Genomic DNA, 21,730 nt, shown 5'->3' with positions numbered 1-21,730 from the left:
ATCAGAAGGTTTTTGGACAAGGTACCAACCTTCCACCCAGAGGTCAGCAGAAGACTGCAGGTGCATGAAACTGCAGGTGTACCGGCCCTGGTCTTCGGGCTTCAAGTCCTTGATATGAAGCTTCTGGAGCTTGTGTTTGACCTCAGACTTGAACCTGCCCCCCTTGGTGTCTAACTGCTGGCCATTCTTAAACCACTGCACTTCCGCATTGGGGATGGACAACTGACAAGACAAAGTACATGACTGGCCTTCCTTACCCGACGTGTCCTGAAGGTGCATCTCCACCACGGCCTCTGGAAGAATGGAGAACGTGGAGGCAAGGGTCAGTACGATGGACTATAATCTATGGCAGACCACAGACTGTGGACTGCGACCTATGAATATAAACTGTGCTCTGTAGACCGTGTCTATGGATTATGGAATTTTGGACTGTGGACTAGGCACTACTGACTATGGCCTGTGGATTATGCACTATAAATTGTAGCCTATGAGCCTTGGACTATTGACAGTAGGCTACAAACTATGAACAATGGACTACAGACCATGGACTGCGGGCTGTTATCAGTACTGACTATCTGCCCTACTAGTAATGAAGATGTACTGACCAGTGACGGTGAGCTTGGCGCTGGAGATGTGAGGTCCGCACACCACCCGGTAGTTGCCCTGGTCTGCGAGTTGGCACTCCTTAATTTTCAGCAGGTGGCGGTCTCCACTCACACTGATATGGTACTTGGGGCTGGTGTCTAGTTTTTGGGTGCCCTTGTACCAGGACAGCATGATTTCGGGGTAGTTGATCTTCACCTCACATTCAAACAGAGCCTCCTCTTCAGCGAGGACCGACTGGTCGCAGATGTCCTTCACCACTGTTACGGGCTAAAGGACAGACAATAGGACACCTAAGACATATGTTTGGGCAATGGTCACTATGAACTATGGACAGGTGATAGATATCCTACAGACGCGTCAGACGCTCAAACACAGACAAGAGGATAGGCAGAATGTCCTTATGAACTATGCACTATTCACTCTAACCTATGGTCTATGAGCAATGGCGCATGGGAGGGCTGAATATGAGCCACAGACTACAGACTAGGGGCTATTGACTGCATTAAGAGCTATGGACCTGTCCTTCAGAAGAATCACGAGAATTCGATTAGATTATAGACTACGGACTATATGCTGTGGGCTTTGGGCAATGAACTAGGAACTGTCTTCTATGAACTATGGGATAAGGACTATGAAATACGGACTGGAGTGTGTATTTTGAACTATGGCCTATTGACTGTGAGCTGTGTATTGTAGACTCAAAATGGGCCAATATATATCACAAGAACTTGACATTGTTTGTGGTGTTCCCCAGGGCTCCGTATTGGGGCCAAAGCTTTTCAATGTATACATAAATGATATTTTTAATGTATCACAGTCACTAAAGCTAATATTATTTGCAGATGATACAAATATATTTTATAGTAGTAATACTTATAATGAGTTGGTAAATGTTGTTAACATAGAGTTAAAATCCATCAAAAAGTGGATAGACATAAATAAATTATCTCTAAATTTACATAAAACAAAAGTTATGACGTTTGGTAATGTTAAGAATAATTATGATTTATAGTTATATAGTTATATAGTTATTGACGGTGTTCAGATTGAAAATGTAAATTAGATAACATTTTTAGGAGTGATAATCGATAAGAAGTTGACATGGAAGTCCCACGTCAGACATATAAAAACAAAAATCTCCAAATGCCTCTCAATTATTAATAAAGTGAACTATTGCTTGGATGAAAATGCACTTCGTATACTTTATTGCACGTTTATACAACCATACTTCAACTCATGTGTTGAAGTGTGGGGGAACACTTATCAATGTACAATCAATCCACTAGTAATCTTACAGAAACGGGCTATGAGAATTATTCATAAAGTTTTTTGTTTTTTTTTGTTTTTTTTAATCATACTCATGGTCTGTTTATCCAGTCAAAGTTGTTTAAATTATATGACCTTATAAAGTATAATACTTTCATAATTTTATATAAAGCATTTTATGAATTGCTACCTGATAATTTGCAATATATATTTACAAAAAAAGAGAATGTCTATCACAACTTGAGAGGATATGGAGATTTTATATTACCTAAATTTAGAACTGTTCGAAAAAGTTTTTGTGTGTTTTGTTTGTCATAATACTGAAAAACTTTGTGTTTACAAACAATGTGTTAATTAACACGTTTACACCAGCAGGGAGGAGTGTCTTAAACAGATTATGAAAGCTCAATTAATAATGTCAATAATGTGAGTTTTAATTTTGACTTTTGAGATCCGCACAATAAATGTTCTCAAAATTACAATACAGTTAATCTTGTTTTATTATTTAGTCTTTTGAACTAACATGAATATTTGTGTTTGAAATTGCTCCACTGAAAATGTTTCTAGAAAAAAAAATGCAGTTCGCTGTTCTGCTTACGAATGAATTGAAGAAATGAAAAAATGTTGATGACCTAAAAAGGAACCCAATTGCTGATTTGTTCTATTGCCATATTTTGATTGTTGACTAAAACCCTTGCTTCAGGTCCCAAACGTACAAAAACTGGATCTTCAAGATTAGAAAGTTGCTAGCAAAATTGTTCCTCAAAGAAAACAAGTTATTTCAAGTTATTTCAACTAAGACGCGCTGTCTAGCGACCTCTGTTCGCTCCATTCTTTTCTGAAGGTCGGCCACCAGCCTGGCCATGTCCTCGTCTGACTCTCTGGGTATACGGTCCACTTCCTGTCAACCACAAGGGGCACAATCAGTACAGTTCAAGTAGAGCAAGGCACCGATGACAGCACGGGGGGCGGCCTATCTTACTTGTCTTCCAGTTTCTTCAGCCCGCTCCTGCTTGAGCTGCTCAATGGCCTGCAGGAGGCCCCGGTAGTCGGTGATCCCGTACATGCGGGCGTACTTCTCGTACTCCTTGGGGTCCACATTTCTCAGCAGCTCTATTATGTCAATTTCCTGCTCTGCTTCGGGGCTCTTCTGCTTGGACGGCGTTCTGAAGAGACAAAGAAGAGTCAGGTTGAAGCACTACAGTTGGGGGGGGGGGGTCGCCGCTGGCCCACGGACTGACTTCTTGAGCTTGGCTCTCAGGTCTCCTTCTAGCTGGGCGGCTGTCTTTTTCTCATCTACGTGGAGGTCCACGGCGCACTCGATCTCGCCATGCTTGTTGGCGGCCACGCAGCGGTACTGGCCCGAGTCCGACTTGGTCACCTCACGGATCTCCAGTTTGGACTCTCGGCCCTTCTGCTCGATGGCGATGCGGCCGCCCTGGGTCAGCTGCCTCCATTTGCCTTTCATCCACTTGACATTGGGGATGGGCTCGCCGCCCACCTTGGCAATGAAGGTGGCGGTGCCCTCTGCGGAGACACCGCAGGTTCTCGGGATTAGTTCTTGTCATTTAGGTTCATTTGTGCTATGCAGAAGCAGAAGAAGAAGAAGAAGCAGAAGCAGAAGTAGAGAAGAAGCAGAAGCAGAAGCAGAAGTAGAAGAAGAAGCAGAAGAAGCAGAAGGAGAAGAAGAAGCAGAAGAAGCAGAAGAAGAAGAAGAAGCTGAAGAAGAGGAAGCAGAAGAAGAAGAAGAGGAAGCAGAAGAAGAAGAAGAGGAAGCAGAAGAAGTGGAAGAAGAAGCAGAAGAAGAAGAAGAGGAAGAAGAAGAGGAAGAGGAAGAAGAAGAAGAGCAGGAGGTGGAGATGGGCAGGTGTCTTACTCTCGGTGACGTGCATGCCCTTGGGCTCCTGGATAAAGAAGAGCTGGTCCAGCTTCTTGGCAGGAGTACCCTCGGCGGCAACATCCGTAGGCGCAGCTTCTTTTTCTTCAACAACAAAAACAACAAACAACATACATGATAAGACGAGAGAAGACTGACGATCGGATGCCTGAGCGTCTGTCTACTACAATCCCAGTCATGCAGGCTTTAGATGTTGAACTCCTCCAATGCACCTGATTCTAATGATTAAGATCGTTATTAGGCTCTCGCCAGAGCTTGTTGATGGGCTGATCATTTGAATCAGGTGCATTGGAGAAAGAAAAAGTCTCAAAACTGCAGGACTTCGGCCAGGACCGGAACCCTGACAGTGATTTGCTTGTCTTGTCAAACATTGATTGTCAAACATTTTTTAATCTTATTTTTTTGCTTTGTTTTTGAAATATGCGGGCCTGCACATTGAGAGATTCCCATAACAAAACACAACGAATCAATAACGTCTGGCAGCTTAGCTTTTACCCTTGACGGTGACTTTAGCGCGGCACAGCTCGCTGCCGGCGTCGTTGGTGGCCTTGCAGATGTAGTCGCCGGCGTCGTGACGGGTCGCCGCGCCGATCTCCAGGCAGGCCGTGCCCTCGGAGAAGCTGATGCTGCAGGTGGCGGACGGCGCCAGCTCTTTTCGGTCTTTCATCCACTGGATCCGGAGAGGAGGCGAGCCGCGGACGTGGCAACGCAGACTCAGACGCTCCCCCTCGGACAAGGATGTGGCTTTCAGAGGGACGTCAAACACCGGAGCAGACTTTGCCTCTGCGGGGGACACAACACATTAGCTGGTGCGCTAGCAAAATACATTTTATCCGCAACGAATGCTAACAAAGATCAATCATTTGCCATTAAGGAGGCAAACAAACCTTGGTCGACATGCTACTAAACATGCTCAATAAGAGTAGAAGTAGAGTAGGAGAAGAATGTAAGCTTGTTATTAAACATGCCAATAAATGACATCATAGTTATACTGGTGGAAATGCACATAAACATCAAACGCTAATCATGCCAGCAAAGGTAAAACACATTATTAGCTAAAAACACTACATGCTATTGAACATGTTAAAATAGTTCATGTTATTAATAAACACATTTTATGATGAAAGCTCATGAGAAGCATTGAATTCTAAGCGATGCTGAACATGAAGCTGAAACTGATTTGCTAATATAGTAAAAATTGAGCTGAATTGTTAGCAATGCTAAGGAAGAGGTTAAACATGCGAATAGAAACATTTCATTAGCTAGGACATATTGGCGCAAAATGCTCACCAAGCAAAGACGTTAGCAATGTTAGTGAAGACTACAACAAGGTCCTCCTCCATTTTGTGATGAGGGTAACTGACCCGAGATTTTGAGGGTGACCTCGCACTCGGCCTTTCCGGCCTCGTTGGCTGCCTGGCAGCTGTATCGTCCACTGTGCGCACGACGGCTGCTCTTGATGCACAGCACAGCCACGTTGTTCTTGAAGCTCAAGTCGTAATCGTCGGAGCCCGATATGTCAGTGCCGTCCTTAAGCCAGAGGATGGACATGGGCTGTGACCCGGACACCCGGGCCTCCATCTTGACCAGGTGGTCCTCAGTGTCCTCCAATTCCGCAGATGGCTTCTTGGTGAATATCGGCGGGTTCTTACGCTCTAGGAACGTGACAAAGGTGATGAGTGAGGAGACGCGCAGAACCGATACTTGAAGTACCAGTTCTCGTAACAACCCTAACTACCAGCAATGAGACTCAAAGACCAGGCGACAAGGCACAAACACGGAATGGGCACCAAGACCAGGGAAGCGGGAAACAAGGATCAGGTGGATGGGATTCAAAGACCAAGAACATGGGTTAAAAAGATGAGGGATCGGGGCATCAACACCAGGAGGGGCAGGAGAAAAAGACCAGGTGGATTTGACGCAAAGATCAAGACTAGAGAGACAGGACCAGTTTCGCAGGACACAATGACCAGGTTATGAGACGTATAGACAAAGGGGTCAGGACAGAAAAGCAAAGAGGCTTATATGGACAAAGACGAGAGTGGGGGGGACTGATGATGACGGAGACAGAACATAAAGACCAGGGGAGTGGGATACAAATACCTATGGGATGGAATCCAAAAACCAACGGAATGGGACAAAAAGATGAGGGGAACAGGGACACCAAGACCAGGGAATGAGATACAAAGACCCCAAGGAAACACAAGGAACAGTGGGGTGAGGATACAAAGACCAGTGTTTGGGTTAAAAACCTTTGACTGTGACATCGCAGGAGCAGGAGTCCTTCCCAACATCGTTCGTGGCATGGCAGGAGTATCTTCCCGTGTCGCCTTTGCCGGCCTTGATGATGCTGAGGTGGGCGGTGTTGCCCTCCATGCGGATCTGATAGTTCCCGCCACTCCGGATGTCCTTGTGGTCCTTGGACCAGGTCACCTTCATGGGGGCCGAGCCCGTCAGGTGACACTCCAGCTCCACACTGTCGCCCACCGTCACGGCCTGCGTCGCAGACAATTTCTGGTCGAAGACTGGTGGGTACCGTGGCTCTGTGGAGGAAGAGAGGATTCTAACCGGCACACACACACACACAAAAAAAAAAAATCCAACAAACTCTGTAGCTATTTTCCGGCACAGACCTTGCAGGGTGAGCTTGGCTCTGCACGACGCAGAGCCGACGCTGTTGGTGGCCACGCAGGCGTATTCCCCAGCGTGCCTCATCTCGCTGCGGTTAATGGTGAGCGTGGCCGTGTTGTCGTGGTAGAGCGCGGAAATGTCATCCCCGTCCCGCACCGGCTCGCCATCCTTCAACCAGGAAACGTCCAGCAGGGGGGAACCGGCCACACGGCACTCGAAACGGACCGTAGAGCCCAATGCCTGCTGTAGGCTCATGATCTTCTTCGGGAAGCTGGGCGGAGTTTTGGCCTCTGAGGAAGGGAAGTGAGCATCATTTGGGGCCAGCCTGACCCCTGACCCTGGTGGTTTGAGCACACCCTCGAGTGGTAGGCCAAGAAATCACTAAAATAATCTACAATTTGTGCGTGTGGCTTCAACTTCAACAATTCATCGAATCAGCGGTAAATTGTGGAATGGTGGGTTCCTAAATCGTGACCCAATTACAACAAAGCTTAATAATAATAATAATGACAAATTCTTAAAACTCTTAAATCTCTGATTTCTAAGAGTTAGTTTGAAAATGGCATGGTGGACATTTCCAACCTAGATTCCCTTGCAAGCCTGAATTTCAATGAAAACGGGTGACCTTTATACTTTGACATCAAAGAGTCGTGCATATGGTCGTACAGGAACTTTTCAATGCTGCCCTACTCTTCAGACCTATGTGCGTCTTTAACATCATGTCTGGAGAAGAAAAATAGGTATTTATCCAATGGACTCACTGACGTATGGAAACCCATCCCCCACCAGTAAAATAAATTGTAATTATAAGTTATCATACAGAAAATGCTCACCAAGCAAAGATATTAGCAATGTTAGTGAACACGCTAACAAACATATCATTGACTACAACAAGGTCCTCCATTTTGTGGTGAGGGCTAACTGACCCGAAATTTTGAGGTTGACCTCGCACTCGGCCTTTCCAGCCTCGTTGGCTGCTTGGCAGCTGTATCGTCCACTGTGTGCACGACGGCTGCTCTTGATGCACAGCACAGCCACGTTGCTCTTAAAGCTCAAGTCGTAATCGTCGGAGCCCGATATGTCAGTGCCGTCCTTAAGCCAGAGGATGGACATGGGCTGGGACCCGGACAAGCGGGCCTCCATCTTGACCAGGTGGCCCTCCGTGTCCTCCAATTCCTCAGATGGCTTCTTGGTGAATATCGGCGGGTTCTTACGCTCTAGGAACGTGACACAAAGGTGATGAGTCAGGAGACGCGCAGATCATGGTGGGAGGAGACGGGGGGGGGGGGGGGGGGTAATAAAACCAGATTTACAAGAAGACACACAAAGACCAAGGGGGCAGAAACAAAAAAAGTGCAAAAAGACCTGTGGTGCGGGATGGGACACAAAGGCCTGGGAAACAAGATGCAAAGACAAAGGAGTCAAGACATAAAGACCAAGGGGCCAGGACACAAAGATAATGGAACAGGTAGGGTGGGACACAAAGACCAGGCGGAAAGGACCCAAAGATTAAGGATATCAGACACCAAGACCAGGAGTACAAGACAGAAAGACAAGAGCGCGTGGAACACAATTTACCAGCAAAACGAGACACAAAGACCAGGCGACAAGGCACAAACAGCAGCAGACTGGGTGCAAAGACCAGGGAAGCGGGAAACAAAGATTAGGTGGATGGGATGCAAAGACCAAGAACATGGGTTACAAAGATGAGGAATAGGGGCATTAAGACCAGGAGGGGCAGGAGAAAAAGACCAGGGGGATGTGACGCAAAGATCAAGGTGGGGGTACTCAAGGACTAGGGGACAGGACCAGTTCCGCAGGACACGGTGACCGGATTATGAGACGTACAGACAAAGGGGTCGGATAGAAAGGCAAAGAGGCTTATATGCACAAAGACGAGAGTGAGTGGGACTGAATGACGAGAGAGACAGAACATAATGACCAGGGGCTTGGGATACAAATACCTATGGGATGGAATCCAAAAACCAACGGAATGGGACAAAAAGATGAGGGGAACAGGGACACCAAGACCAGGGAATGAGATACAAAGACCCCAAGGAAACACAAGGAACAGTGGGGTGAGGATACAAAGACCAGTGTTTGGGTTAAAAACCTTTGACTGTGACATCGCAGGAGCAGGAGTCCTTCCCAACATCGTTCGTGGCATGGCAGGAGTATCTTCCTGTGTCATCTTTGCTGGCCTTGGTGATGCTGAGCTGGGCGGTGTTGCCCTCCATGCGGATCCGATAGTTCCCGCCGCTCCGGATGTCCTTGTGGTCCTTGGACCAGGTCACCTTCATGGGGGCCGAGCCCGTCAGGTGACACTCCAGCTCCACGCTGTCACCCACCGTCACCGTCTGCGTGGCAGACAATTTCTGGTCGAAGACTGGTGGGTACCGTGGCTCTGTGGAAGGAGGGAGGATTCTAACCGGCACACACACGCACACACAAAAACCCCCCAAAAAACTCTGTAGCTATTTTCCGGCACAGACCTTGCAGGGTGAGCTTGGCTCTGCACGACGCTGAGCCGACGCTGTTGGTGGCCACGCAGGTGTATTCCCCAGCGTGCCTCATCTCACTGCGGTTAATGGTGAGCGTGGCTGTGTTGTCGTGGTAGACAGTGGAAAAGTCGTCCCCGTCCCGCACCGGCTCGCCATCCTTCAACCAGGAAACGTCCAGGGGGGAGGAGCCGGCCACACGGCACTCAAAACGGACCGTCGAGCCCAACGTCTGTTGGAGGCTCACGATCTTCTTCGGGAAGCTCGGCGGAGTTTTGGCCTCTGAGGGAGGGAAGTGACCGTCATTTAAGGCCAGCCTGACCCCCTGACCCTGAGCTCATAGGTGCCCATCAGGCATCAGAGTAGCTCACTTGACTCACTGGTGGTGTGAGCGCACCCTCTAGTGGTATGCCAAGAAATCACTGAAATAATCTACAAATTGTGCATGTGGCTTCAACTTCATCAATTCATCCAATCAGCAGTAAATTGCTGAATAACAGATGACTCAAGAAGCACAACAACCAGAAAATCTAACGCAACAGAATGGTTCGAGCCAGTCTGCTGAGGCTGCCTATTTTATGTTAAGAAATCATTGCAAATTTGACCACACACTTAGTACACTAAGTTCCAACTGCTTTGCTTGCATTACAACACCTATGTAACTAGGGGCGTGGAAACCAAATAAAAAGAGAGGGTGAGGGAGGGTTTTTTTTCAGAGAGTGCAGCGAGCTTTGAACTGAGTGTCTTCTCTCCTCTTTGTCGTGTTTAATAAATGTCAAACAGGCAAACCTGACAAATAAAGAAATCATTTACTGTAAAAGTACATTTTCCGCCAGTGGATCTGACCGACCTTGCACACTGAGGCGACATGTGGAGGTTGCCGTCCCGATCTTGTTCTCGGCCTTGCAGGTGTACTCGCCCACGTCGGCCTTGGTGGCCTTGCTGAGTTTGAGGCAGGCCACGCCTTTGGCAAACTCCAGCCTACAGGTGGGGCTGGAGCGCACCTTGCCGTCGCCCTTGAACCAGGACACTTTGATCTCGGGAGTGCCCGCCACATGACACTTGAGGCAGACGGCATCGCCGGCCGTCACCTCCATGGGCTCCAGGGGCTCCAGGAAGTAGGGCGGCTCTGCGGGGAGGAGACATGGTCAAGACCCTTTGGCCTGTCTTCGGGGTTCAGGGAATGCTTTCCCTTCGTCACGTCAATGCCAATTCAACACGATGCCCTAGACAGGACTTGTTTTAGGAACATTTCAAGCTGACGTGCTGCCTGCCTGCCTCACAGTTCCCAGGATCTGGGTTTGACTCCGAACTCTGGCCTTCATGTGTGGAGTCTCCACCACGCACAGGTGGCTTCTCTGTGAACTCCTCCCACATTCTAAAAACATCAGGGTCATTGAAGGTGACCGGCCAATTGTTTGTCCAGAAGTGGTGATCAATTATTTGCTTGTCTGACATTGACTGGCAAGCATAGAGAAAGGGTGGTTGGATGTATCCATTGCCACCAGCTGATGCGCACTTCTTCCACATTAGAATTGCAGCATTTTCACAGACTTTCAGGTTCACTTCATCGTGATCGAGATAAAGAACTTGATTAATTTATTAACTTAAACCTAACACGCAGACAATCAACTGTATAGTGTGATGCAGTTACATTTATGTAACATACAAAATTCTTGACATCATTGCACATGATGAATAAAACGTAAACGGTACAAAACGCTGGGATTATTTTTGAAAAATAATGTCGCTAAATATTGTGCATTAATCGTAACTTAGTTCCTCTTGTATGATGAAAAGAACTTTGTCAGGATGGTATGATAACGAGCTATACTATGGAAATAAGTGTTGAATGTTTGGTATTCTTTTTCTTTGTTCATGATTTCAGGTTTCCCATTGGATGATTTGTGTTCAAAACCACATTTCTGTACTCTGTATTATTTTACTGTTGTTCGAATGACCAGGGCAGATGGTCGTCCTCTGAGCCCAGTCTGCCTGAGGTTTCTTCCTACAATTGAAAATTAAGTAGGTTTTTCCTTAGCTGTGCTTGCTCAGAGGGTACGTGCAAGGTTAGACCTTGCTGTAGAGCGCCTTGCGGCGACTTGTCTTCATTTGGTGCTTTATAAAATGTACAATTATTGAATTATTGATTATTTCTTTTATTCTTTAGTGCTAGAGTGGTAGGCACAGAAATGAAAAGTTTTGTTCCTTTGGCGATAATGACTTCGAATGGAAAGATCCCCAAGACTCCGCATGTACATAGGGCTCGGCACGACAATTGGGTTGAGGGGTCTCCCTCGCTGGAGCAAAGTTTGAGAATGGTCGCCATGGTTGGTGCACTCACCCAGGATGGCAACGGCGGCCTCACATTCGTCCGTGCCAGCCTCGTTGGCCACGCGGCAGGCGTACTTTCCGGTAGCATCCTTGTCGTCTGTGCTCAGACACTCCAGGATGCAGGCGCTCTCCGTGGTGCTCAGGTTGTATTTGTATGACGCAAACACCGGCTGGCCGTCCTTGAACCAGCTCACCGAGATTTCGGGCGTTCCCGAATACGTGCACTCCAGCCTCAGCGCTTTGCCTTTCTCCACAGACACGTCCTTCAGCTTCTTCACAAACTTTGCTGGCTCTGCAAGAGGGACGCCAACGGATGGCGGCAGTCAGTCACAATCCGCTCGGACGCACATATAGACGCAAAAGTCCCTTTGTAACATGAATTTCAACCTCAAACAAAATGGGAGAATGAACGAAGGTGAGTTAAGTTCATGTCACTCCGTTGCGTAACTGTACCGAAACGTTTATTCTGCAAACTTCCTTTTAAGGGAATAACCATTGTTTTGATTATCCAGAAGAGAATGGGAGGGGAGTTCACAGGAATGCTGCTGACTATGTATTAATTCGCTGCGTTCATAAAAAGACCTCATCGTCACCTATTTGAGCCATCTATTCATCCGTTACTCTCTGTCTAATGTAACCGTAATCATCAGCCACATACAGACACACAAAACTCCATTAGGAACATGACATGACTTTCAGCATTAACAAAAGGACAGGCAACTCGTGTCTGACAAATGAATAGGCTGATTATTGCTCTTCAAAAATTGGCACTGATTGCTTTTACGTTTATGTAGTCTAGCCATTTACAGCAGTTGTACACGAGTAAAACTTATTTATTAACATTATTTATTACACAGAATTCTTTAGCATAACCTTCCATCCATCCATTAACTCATTAAACCCAAAAACGTGTAAAAACATTTTTTAATACTTGGTTCTTCACTCCCAAACACGTGTTTACTAGGGGTGGGACAAAAAAACGATTCGACCGAACCATCGGTCGTCAAGGGGAGCTAAACGAACGTATCGGCAGCAGACTCGTCAACCGATACAAAATCCGCCGGGAATCCTAAGATACATTGCTTGTAAAGCTGTGGACCGGATATCACGTGGCTGTGAATCGGTTGCGAGTGAGGCTTTATGGTTTTCATAACAATAGCAATAGTTCTGCACCGTGCCTACTTGTTTTGTTTACGTTTCAGTAGCATCACTATTCAAGCTACTTCCGTGTTTACAGAGAGCTAGCAAAGTAGCACTCAGACGCTTCATTCCCCGGATGTTGTAAACATAATGCAAAGACGTCACGCACCTTTTTTTTGGGAGGGCCCACCGTCAACGGCGTGCTCGCGACACAGCACGCGCGCGCGCGCGCAGTCGCGCACAACGAGTGACAACATGCACTGGAGACAGTTAGCAGAAGCTGGTGCCGTACATCTCGGTATTTCCCATGGCTATCGAGTCCTCTCGGTACACTTGTATGTCCCGGGCCGGCGTTGGTACTGCGCGCGAGCCAAAAAGACTAACTCCCGTGACGATCCAATGCATGGATTCAAACGACACAGGTATGTCCCACAGCCAACACACCAGCTATGCTAAAAGCACACTGCAAGTACTGTATCTCATTTCTCGGTTTGTGGCTCCCTGTCAATGTATACAACTAGCATGAGCAGCAGATAGGAGAACTGAGACGTGCCCGCGATTACGGACAGCCCAAAAAAACAAAACATAAACCGTAGTGATTCCGTGGTCATCATCGTGTCTCAGATTTAAAAAAACAAACAAAAAAGATGTCATACATTAACCAAAAATGAATGTGATGGCAAAAGAAAAACAAAAATTGTTAAAAACAAAAATTGTTGATAAAAAGGGAAGGGCACTTTTGGAAATATTTTTGGCTATATTAAGTGGTTAAAATGTGTTTGATAGATTTATTGTTCCATAAGGTGGCTTCATATTTCTTTTGGCTGGACGGTAGGTTTATTTCATGTCTTAAATTTATGTTTCTGAAATACTTCACAATGTGCACATATTCTGTTTAATTGTGTTGGTGTCTTTTTAAAGGTTAAATATTTATATTTCAAATTGAATTATCAGCCTTTTGTTTTCCTGATCCTTATTTTGAATTTAAAAAAAAAACATTAGAACTCTCAATAACGACTAATGAATAGTTAAACTGATACATTTTTCAGTCATATCGCCCAGCCCTTTGTTGCGGTCCATTTAAATAATTGATTCAATATATAAAAATATAGAAGACATTGTTGTTGTTCTTTTTTCACACATTTGTAGATACTGCAAAAATTTGTGGTGTTTTAAGATTAATGTTTACAAGCAACAAATGTCACTAACTTTTGAATATTGAATTGAATCGTATCGAATCGAAAATTGTATCGTTCCTAAACTTAATCGAACCGTATCGAACCGTTCTGTTCTGAAAGATAATCGTTTTTCAATCGAATCACAACCTGTGTATCGAGATACATATCGAATCGGCCTCTTGTCAGAGATTCTCACCCCTAGTGTTTACATTTTTTTTTTTTATGTAAGAGCATACAGAAGGTTTGATGCAGCTTCTGACATGAAGAGGTGGCTTAAAGCAATTGTAGTTATTTAAAAATAAAAAAAAATGAGCAGGTGGCAGCAGAGTATAAGAGGTCAGCCAGGGCCATGTTGCAACAAACTCTTTCTGTCAGTGTTTTCACCAGGAATGTGAGTATTGACTAAACTTAGCTATAGTCTCATGTTTATCACTGCAAAACGGAAACCGATAGTAATATACTTTATCCTCCTGATAGAACTGACTAATCTTTCTTTTGGTAGGTTCGATATTTTTACAGCAATAGAACACAATATTCTGTGGGCCTTGCAAAATATTCAAAATCCAGTAAGACAGCTGGAAAGGGAAAGGGGGTTTGCTTCAGAGAAAATGGCTGGGAGTGAATGAGGTAACTAGTGCTTATCCCAAGGTCGGCTTCAGGAAGGATATATATAAATATAATATATACATAAATAAAAGCGTCACGGGAGAAGATTTAAGCATGAAAACAGCCCCTGACCTTTGAGCAGGAGGTTGACGGGGCAACTCTCCTTGCCCACGTCGTTGATGACCTGGCACGTGTACTCTCCAGCGTGACTCCTGTCCACCCGGTAGAGCTGCAGCAGGACCCGGTTGTCCTTCAGCGAGAAGTCACAGTCCCGTCCGGCCTCCAGCTCCTTGGCCCCCCTGAACCACTTCAACCTGAGAGGGGCGCTACCCTTCACAATGGCCGAGAAGGTGACGTCTGACCCCGGCGTGGCCTCGGCCGGCTGCGGCGGGACCACGAAAGACGGTGGCTCTGTGGACGACGACAAGTCATGATGACGGAAAAACTATTGTGGGAATTTTGCTCTGCTTGTTGGGGGCTATCATCAAATCCAAAGACATTTAGTTGATTGGCACTAAATAGTCCTGACACTGTCACCACAAGCATGTACAGTCACAGGAAAAATTATTTCTTCAGTTTCTTGTTCATTTGAATTTGTTTGGACAAATGTAATGATGGCAACAAAGCAACAGAAGATCCAATACCCGGTGAACCATTTTCCATGCATGTTTTCTTGATATTAATCACAATCACCAAAGTTATTCCATTGTACTGGCAAAACCGGGCTCTTGTGCACTCCATATTTTCTTTTCTGTCTTTTGGTCACACGATACACCTTAGGTTCGTAGCAGGCGTTCAAATGAACAAGAAATTGCTAAGGGTAGACATGTGCATTGCCGCATAGCAGACTCGGTTTACCTTTGACGTCCAAGGCGGCGCTCGTCTCGCTGGATCCCGCCTCATTGACCGCCTTACACCGGTAGCGTCCCGAGTCAGACAGCTTAAGAGTCGGTACACGAAGGGTGCAGCTGTTGTCACTGAAGGAGATGTCATAGGTGGGCCCGCTGTAGAGTTCCTCGTCATCATGGTACCAGGAAATGGTGAAAGGGGTCGAACCCGACACCTTGCACTCCATCTCCACGGCTTTGCCCACCACCGTGTTACAGTCCTTTAGTTTTCTCGTGAATGAAGGTGGGATGATTTTGTCTGGCAGGGGAGGAAGACAGCAAAGGTGGGATAGCACAAGTCTAAGACTTTGTCTCTCTGTTTGTTACAAGAGGCAAAAAGACAAGCAAGAACTAGGCAGGGGGTATACAAGCACAACTTCCTATGAGTTGGAATGTCAATGAAAGAGACATAGGCGTGACACAACTGTAGAAACAGACACGGGTACGTATAAGTTGCAATATTCCCTTTTTAAAAGTTTTTAAAAATAAAAGAAATCAATGCAAGCACATATACACTGGACACGTCAATGATAGCGACAAGGGTGGGCGCATAGAAACATTGGAAACATCAAAGAGCCACGCACGACGATATAGACACACAATTTTCATAGTAACGTGAGTAAAACAAAGTGGCACCAACCTAAGACAGTGAGATTAATTTTGCTCAGGTCCTTCCCGACCTGGTTCATGACCTGAAAGGTGTATTCTCCAGAGTCCAGTTTCTCCGCTGCCAGTATGTTGAGGCTGGAGATCATCCGGGAGAAGGAAATTTTGTATTTCCTGTCCGAGGCCAGCTCCACACCGTTCTTGAACCACTTGGGCACCAGCTCTGGGGTGCCGCACACTTTGACTTCTAGGGCGGCAATGTCACCAGCTGTCACGCTCAGAGCGTCGGGCTTATCCACGATCTTGGCAGGTTCTGGAAGCGACACACACGGAGCACAAGGTGGTCAAAAAAAAAAAAAAAAAAACTAAAAAAAAAAACGTGGCTGCTTGGGGAATGGGGAAACACTATAGCAGAAAGAGAGAATTATTTGGTTACCAACCTAGAACAGTCAAGTTTGCGGAACAATCCGTACTCCCGGCATCATTGCGCAGTTGGCAGGTGTACCGGCCCGCCGCCGCAGCGTCAGCCGCAAAAACTTTGAGAGACGCCTGATGGTTCTCAAAGCTGATTTTTCTGTTGTCGCCGTCCCTAAGAATGTGGTCCTTATCCAGAACCCAAGACACGGTGATGGGCTCGGAGCCCCTGACGGTGGCCGCGAGGCTCACCTCCTGTCCCAGAACCACCGTCGCGTTGGACAGTTTCTCCACGAAGGATGGAGGTTCTGGAGAAGACCAACAAACCAGTCAGTGAAGGGAAGAAATCTAATCTGGGTTCTGTACTTCACGCTTTGAAGTCCACTGACCTCTTAATTGAACGGACGCCTGGCAGGTGTCGCTGCCTACGGGGTTTGACGCCTTGCACTCGTAGCGGCCAGCATCGGCGGGTTCGATCTCGTTTATGTGCAGTGTGGCCGAGGTGCCCTCGCTCAACATCTTGTACTTTCTGCTCTCTATCAGAGGCTTGCCCTCCTTGAACCAGGCGGTCTGGAAGGGGGGTGTACCGCTCATCTCGCAGTAGAGACTCACGTCCTTCCCCTTCAGCCCCTCTACCGGTTCAGGTACTTTAATGAATGATGGCGGGTCTACGAGAACACCAGCACATCGTTACAGAAGTACAGGACACCCACAGGTGGCAAAATCTTAAAGCTGACATCCAAAAAGCTCTGATCCTCTTGACCCCTCTCCTATTGTGAGAATTTTGGATTGGGGAAATTTGGATGGTGTCAACACGAGCGGTTAAAACGTCTGCCTCTCAGCTCTGAGGTTCTGGGTTCAAATCTTCCTCCGTGAAGTTTGCAGGTATCCCATGCGTGCGTGGGTTTTCTTCCGGTTCTCCACCTTATTCCCACATTCGAAAAACATGTTAGGTGAATTTAAGACTTTCAATTCCAGGGTAATGTGTGTTCCCCACCTTGCTACCCTAATGAGGATAGGTGCTACCGAATAATGACTGGCACTAGCTCAACTCAACTCAACTCAACTCAACTCAACTCAAGTTTATTTATATAGCGCTTTCAAACAGCCTGAACTGTCACAAAGCGCTTTACAGAACACAAAAAAAAAAACGCTGTACGGCGTGTTCTCCCCGTGGTTGCATGGGCTTTCTCTGGCTTCCTTCGCATGCAGCTCATTGAAGAATACATTCGATGTGAATTCATGTTTGTGGAGAAGTGTCCTTGCGGATGGATAGAATTTCAAAAACTGAAAAATTAGGACAAAGTGCCCTGTGCTTGACTGGTAACCAGTCCAGGAATCTGGTCCATCCCTCACCCCATGCCAGCTTGTATAGATTTTAGTTACCCAAAACACTAAAAGGTGCGAGTGGTACAAAAAAAAAGACGAGGAGGATTACAATGGTGGTACGCAACCTTCAGTTTAAGGTTGACGAAGGCAGCGTTGTTTGTGAAATAGAGGAGTTGGTCATGGATGACAGCTTTAAGCTATGTGATCTGCACCTCACTGACAGGAAGTCAGTGAAAAACCAACCTTTCACAGTAAGAGTGGTACTACAGCTGACACTGCCGGCGTCGCTGTGAGCTTCGCACGTGTAAACTCCGTAATCATCAAAGGCAGCCGTGTGCAGCTCCAGGGTGGCCAGTGAGCCAACAAACGACGTGCTACAGTTGCCGCCGTCCATCAGCTTGGTGTCCTGCTTGTACCAGGTCACGTGGATGGGTCCGGTACCGGTGACGCGGCACTCCAGGCGGAGTGGCTCGCCCCGCTTCACACACTTATCGGCCGGGAGTTTCAGCACAAACTCTGGTGGTTCTGGAAAGGCCGAAACATTAGCATGAGCAACAACAACAATGCTGTGCTATTGCTACCGCTGACAAAGCTGCACAAGACATAGCAACGTCACGATTGTCGAACCTTTGACCGTCAAGTCTGCGCTGGAGCGCACGGAACCGGCATCGTTGCTGACTTGGCATGAGTAGACGCCGCTCTGGGTGGCACCCACGGAGTGGAGCTCCAGGAAGCAGGAGAGCCCCTCCAGCCCCATGAGACAAGTGGGCCCTGTCATCAGCTCCAAATCATCCTTGAACCACTTGACACTGAAGGGCAGTGTTCCCTTGAACGTCCCTTTGAAACGAACCGTTGCATTGGGGACGGTTGCCTGGGACTCCAGTGAGGTGACAAAGCTGGGAGGTTCTACAGACAAGGAAAAGGGAGCACGTTATAACGGCAGATCCTCAAGTGGAGGATCAAGTGACCAATCCCAAACAATAAATAAATAAATAAATAAAAGGGATTGTTTGCCTTTGACTTTCAGGATTCCAGTGCACTGACAGCTTCCTGCCGCGTTGCTGAGTTTGCAAGAGTAGGAACCTGCATCGGAAATCTCCAAGTGCTCAATTTCCACGCACACAGAGTTGTCTTGCTGAATCAGTTTGTGTTTAACACCACTGGAGATCTTGGTGCCGTCTTTCTGCCATTCTACAGAGATGGGAATAGACCCGGATATCTTGCAAACCATCTGAACAAAGGTGCCCAGAATCTCTTGCATCTCTCCGAGTGGCTTAATGAAGCTCGGCGGGATGACTTGTTCTGTGACCAGGAGGGCAAACACAAAAAATGATGATCTTGCTCCGGAGGTCAAAGTGTTCTTCATACCCAGTGCCCTTCGCACCCACCTGACACAACCACTTTGACAATGCAACTGCAGCTGCTGATGTGGTTGGACACCTCAAAGACATAGTCGCCTTCGTCCTCTCTCTGCGCTGACTGAATCTTCAGGCTGCTGATGTTGTTCTCAAAGCTCAGCTTGTGCTGACGGATAGACTGCAGCTCCTTGCCCTCTTTCAGCCAACGCACTTTGAGCTCCGGTGAGCCTGTTACCTTACAGTCCAGACTGACCGGATCACCAGCTGTCACCTTGACCAACTCGGGTTTCTCTGAGATCTGAGGAGGTTCTGCAAGCCAGTACATTTGCAAGGTTACAGCAGGTCTGGCATCAGACCAAGATCTGAAAGGAGGGGTTAGTACCTTGGACCGACAGGGTGGCGACACATTTATCCTGGCCCGCGTCATTCATGGCCTGGCAGGTGTAAGACCCGCTGTGACCCGCTTCGCACACTGGGATCCTGAGAGTGGCCACATTGTTCTCAAATGTTCTCTCAATCTTTGGATCTTCCAAAATCCAGTTCCCATCCTTTTGCCACTGCACAGAAATGGGTGGAGAGCCGTCCACCACGCACTCAAAGAGCACCTTTTTACCCAGAACGCAGGTGGCATTTTCCATTCTCTTGGTAAATGTTGGCGGTTCTGTTTGAGAAAATTGGGTATTAATTCTTGCAGTCCAACCTGAGACCATTTCAAATCTGAACAGACCAACCTTTGAGGCTCAGTGTGGCCTTACAACTACAGCTTCCAACCTCATTGGCGACAGTACACTGGTATTCGCCGACATCGCTTGCGTCACATCTGTTCACCTCTAGGCCCACCGTGTCATTGAGCAGCGAGAGGCCGTGTTTAGCGCTGGCTTTCAGCTCCTTGCCATCTTTGTGCCATGTGATCTCAAAGGGAGCTGTGCCGGCCAGCTGACAGTTCAGCGAGGCGCCGCAGCCTGTCACTACGCTAGCCGGCGTCAACTCTCGCAGAAACACGGGCGGCTCTAATGTCGGGAAACAACACAGTCATCCTCTCGGAATTTGGAACCCTGTAACAGCTACGTGGACTTGTGCCTGAACCAACCTTTGACCTGGAGTTCCATGCTGCAGCTCTCGCTTCCCGCTTCATTACGAGCTTCGCAGAAGTACGTCCCACTGTCTTTGAGGTTGGCTCCGCGCAGCTCTAGGGTGGCCACGGAGTTAACGAAGGCCATCTTGTGGTGACTGTCGGGGCTGATCTCAGAACCCTCCCTGAACCAGTAGACATCTATTTCGGGTGTGCCGCTCACTTGGCACTCAAACATTTGACTCTGACCCGGTCGGATCACAGACAGGCGTGCTGGCATGCGCGTGAACTTTGGTGGTTCTGCGGGAAGAAACAATCACACGCGTGTCTGTCAGAAAGACTTCAAAAGGAAGACTCAAGTTTGTGTTTTAACCCAACAAATCTCACATTTTTCACTTTGGCCTATCAGCTGATAAGGGTGTGAACAATATTGCATTTGAACATGAACCAAATTCATGAAAATACAAAACCACTTGTGGTTCTGTTCTGTTTGTCAATATTTTAGGCAAATTTGTTTGTTCGTCTTTTTCATTTCAATGATTTTAATTTTAACAATGTGAAAATGTAACAGGAAGTAGCTCTGGTGAGGAACCTTTGACAAAGAGTGTGGCCTGGCAGGAGATGGCGCCGACATCATTGTGGACCTCACAGACATAGTCACCGGAGTCTGAGGTTTTAACAAAGAAGAGCTCCAAAGAAGTGGACTCGTTGTCTTTTATCACCAGGCAGTCGGAGCTGGACAAGATCTCTTTCTGGTTCTTAAACCATTTTATGGTCAGCGGCGGTGTGCCTGAGACCAAAGCACTGAAATGGACCTTTGAGCCCGGCAGAACATTCATCGATTCTGGTGGTTCAATAATGCAGGGAGGCTCTGGAAAAGCACAGAATCAATCTTTGTGAACATGCTTGCCGTGACTCTTAACCTGACCAAGACAAAAGGGATTCAAACCTTTAACAAACAAGGTGCCCGAGCACTGAGCACTTCCCGCCTTGTTCTTCGCGATGCAGGCGTAGCTTCCGCTATCTTTGCTATCCAGATCAGAGATTTCCAGGAAAGCTACATTCTCAAAGAAGGTGCACTTGTGTTTGTTGTCCGCCTGGATCTGGGTCTCGTCTTTGTACCACTGGATGCTGAGGGGCAGAGAGCCCGACACCACGCACTCAAGATGTGCAAAGGAGCCTTTGATACCTTCGCTTTGCTTCAGCTTCCTCGTGAATGTCGGCGCAATGATTTGATCTGACGTGGAAAAAGCAAAGAGGTTAGCAATAGTGCGTGCATCAAGAGCGAACCCCGTGATTAACAGTTTGGTACAAATCCTGTCAACTGACCCAAAATTGTGAGCGTCGCCTTGCACGAGCTGCTACCGACATCATTTGAAACCTCAAAAGTGTAGTCGCCATCGTCACTCTTATCTGTTTTATTGATTTTGAGGACAGAGCTGGAGTCTGTGCTTTGGACTTTGTACCTCTGGCCAGAGACCAGCTCCTTGCCGGCCTTCAGCCAGCGCACCTTAAGTGGCTTGGTGCCCGAGAACCTGGCTGCCAAGGTGGCCAGATCCCCTTGAGTCACACTGATGGACTTCGCCTCCTCTGTGACCTTAGCCGGTTCTAAGATGCGAAGGACAAAAGCCATCAATTTCTCCAGACTCATACACGTACGTTACAACATCAGACCAGATAAAGAAGTTCCCATGGCCCTGAGCGTCACGTTGCCATGAAGACACGCTGGATCCAGTTTTTGAACTTTTCCGAGACACCTTTTGCAACAATAATTTGTAAGTTGATATTATGAGGTGGTGGGTATACATATAAAAATGGCTTTTACAGCCACAACTACTATTTGTCCCATGACAAACAGAAGTTTGGCACTGCTGTATGTGGTCTGGCTAACCCGGCGGGACGTGCATT

At 47.1% G+C, this 21,730-nt stretch overlaps 1 protein-coding gene across 1 annotated transcript in view; it reads right to left on the bottom strand.

The window, feature by feature from the left end:
- Positions 1–21,730, bottom strand: part of ttn.2 (titin, tandem duplicate 2) — a 240,835-nt gene that overhangs the window by 146,568 nt on the left and 72,537 nt on the right. Inside the window, exons 55-81 of the mRNA XM_077537618.1 lie at positions 21,152–21,430; positions 20,772–21,059; positions 20,415–20,693; positions 19,841–20,122; positions 19,482–19,760; positions 19,133–19,411; positions 18,781–19,059; positions 18,407–18,694; positions 18,020–18,298; positions 17,636–17,917; positions 16,453–16,731; positions 16,090–16,371; positions 15,684–15,962; positions 15,015–15,302; positions 14,289–14,567; positions 11,243–11,524; positions 9,749–10,027; positions 8,893–9,180; positions 8,514–8,804; positions 7,327–7,617; positions 4,265–4,552; positions 3,749–3,853; positions 3,114–3,399; positions 2,855–3,038; positions 2,690–2,773; positions 606–873; positions 30–293 (exon numbers count right to left, since the gene is read on the bottom strand). Of these exons, the coding sequence (XP_077393744.1) occupies positions 30–293; positions 606–873; positions 2,690–2,773; positions 2,855–3,038; positions 3,114–3,399; positions 3,749–3,853; positions 4,265–4,552; positions 7,327–7,617; positions 8,514–8,804; positions 8,893–9,180; positions 9,749–10,027; positions 11,243–11,524; positions 14,289–14,567; positions 15,015–15,302; positions 15,684–15,962; positions 16,090–16,371; positions 16,453–16,731; positions 17,636–17,917; positions 18,020–18,298; positions 18,407–18,694; positions 18,781–19,059; positions 19,133–19,411; positions 19,482–19,760; positions 19,841–20,122; positions 20,415–20,693; positions 20,772–21,059; positions 21,152–21,430 (7,131 nt within the window). The remainder of the gene's footprint in view (positions 1–29; positions 294–605; positions 874–2,689; positions 2,774–2,854; positions 3,039–3,113; positions 3,400–3,748; positions 3,854–4,264; positions 4,553–7,326; positions 7,618–8,513; positions 8,805–8,892; positions 9,181–9,748; positions 10,028–11,242; positions 11,525–14,288; positions 14,568–15,014; positions 15,303–15,683; positions 15,963–16,089; positions 16,372–16,452; positions 16,732–17,635; positions 17,918–18,019; positions 18,299–18,406; positions 18,695–18,780; positions 19,060–19,132; positions 19,412–19,481; positions 19,761–19,840; positions 20,123–20,414; positions 20,694–20,771; positions 21,060–21,151; positions 21,431–21,730) is intronic.

This window comes from Festucalex cinctus, chromosome 11 (assembly GCF_051991245.1).
Source record: "Festucalex cinctus isolate MCC-2025b chromosome 11, RoL_Fcin_1.0, whole genome shotgun sequence".
In the NCBI taxonomy this organism is placed as follows: Eukaryota; Metazoa; Chordata; class Actinopteri; order Syngnathiformes; family Syngnathidae; genus Festucalex; species Festucalex cinctus.
This window is presented reverse-complemented; position numbering and strand designations above follow the sequence as displayed.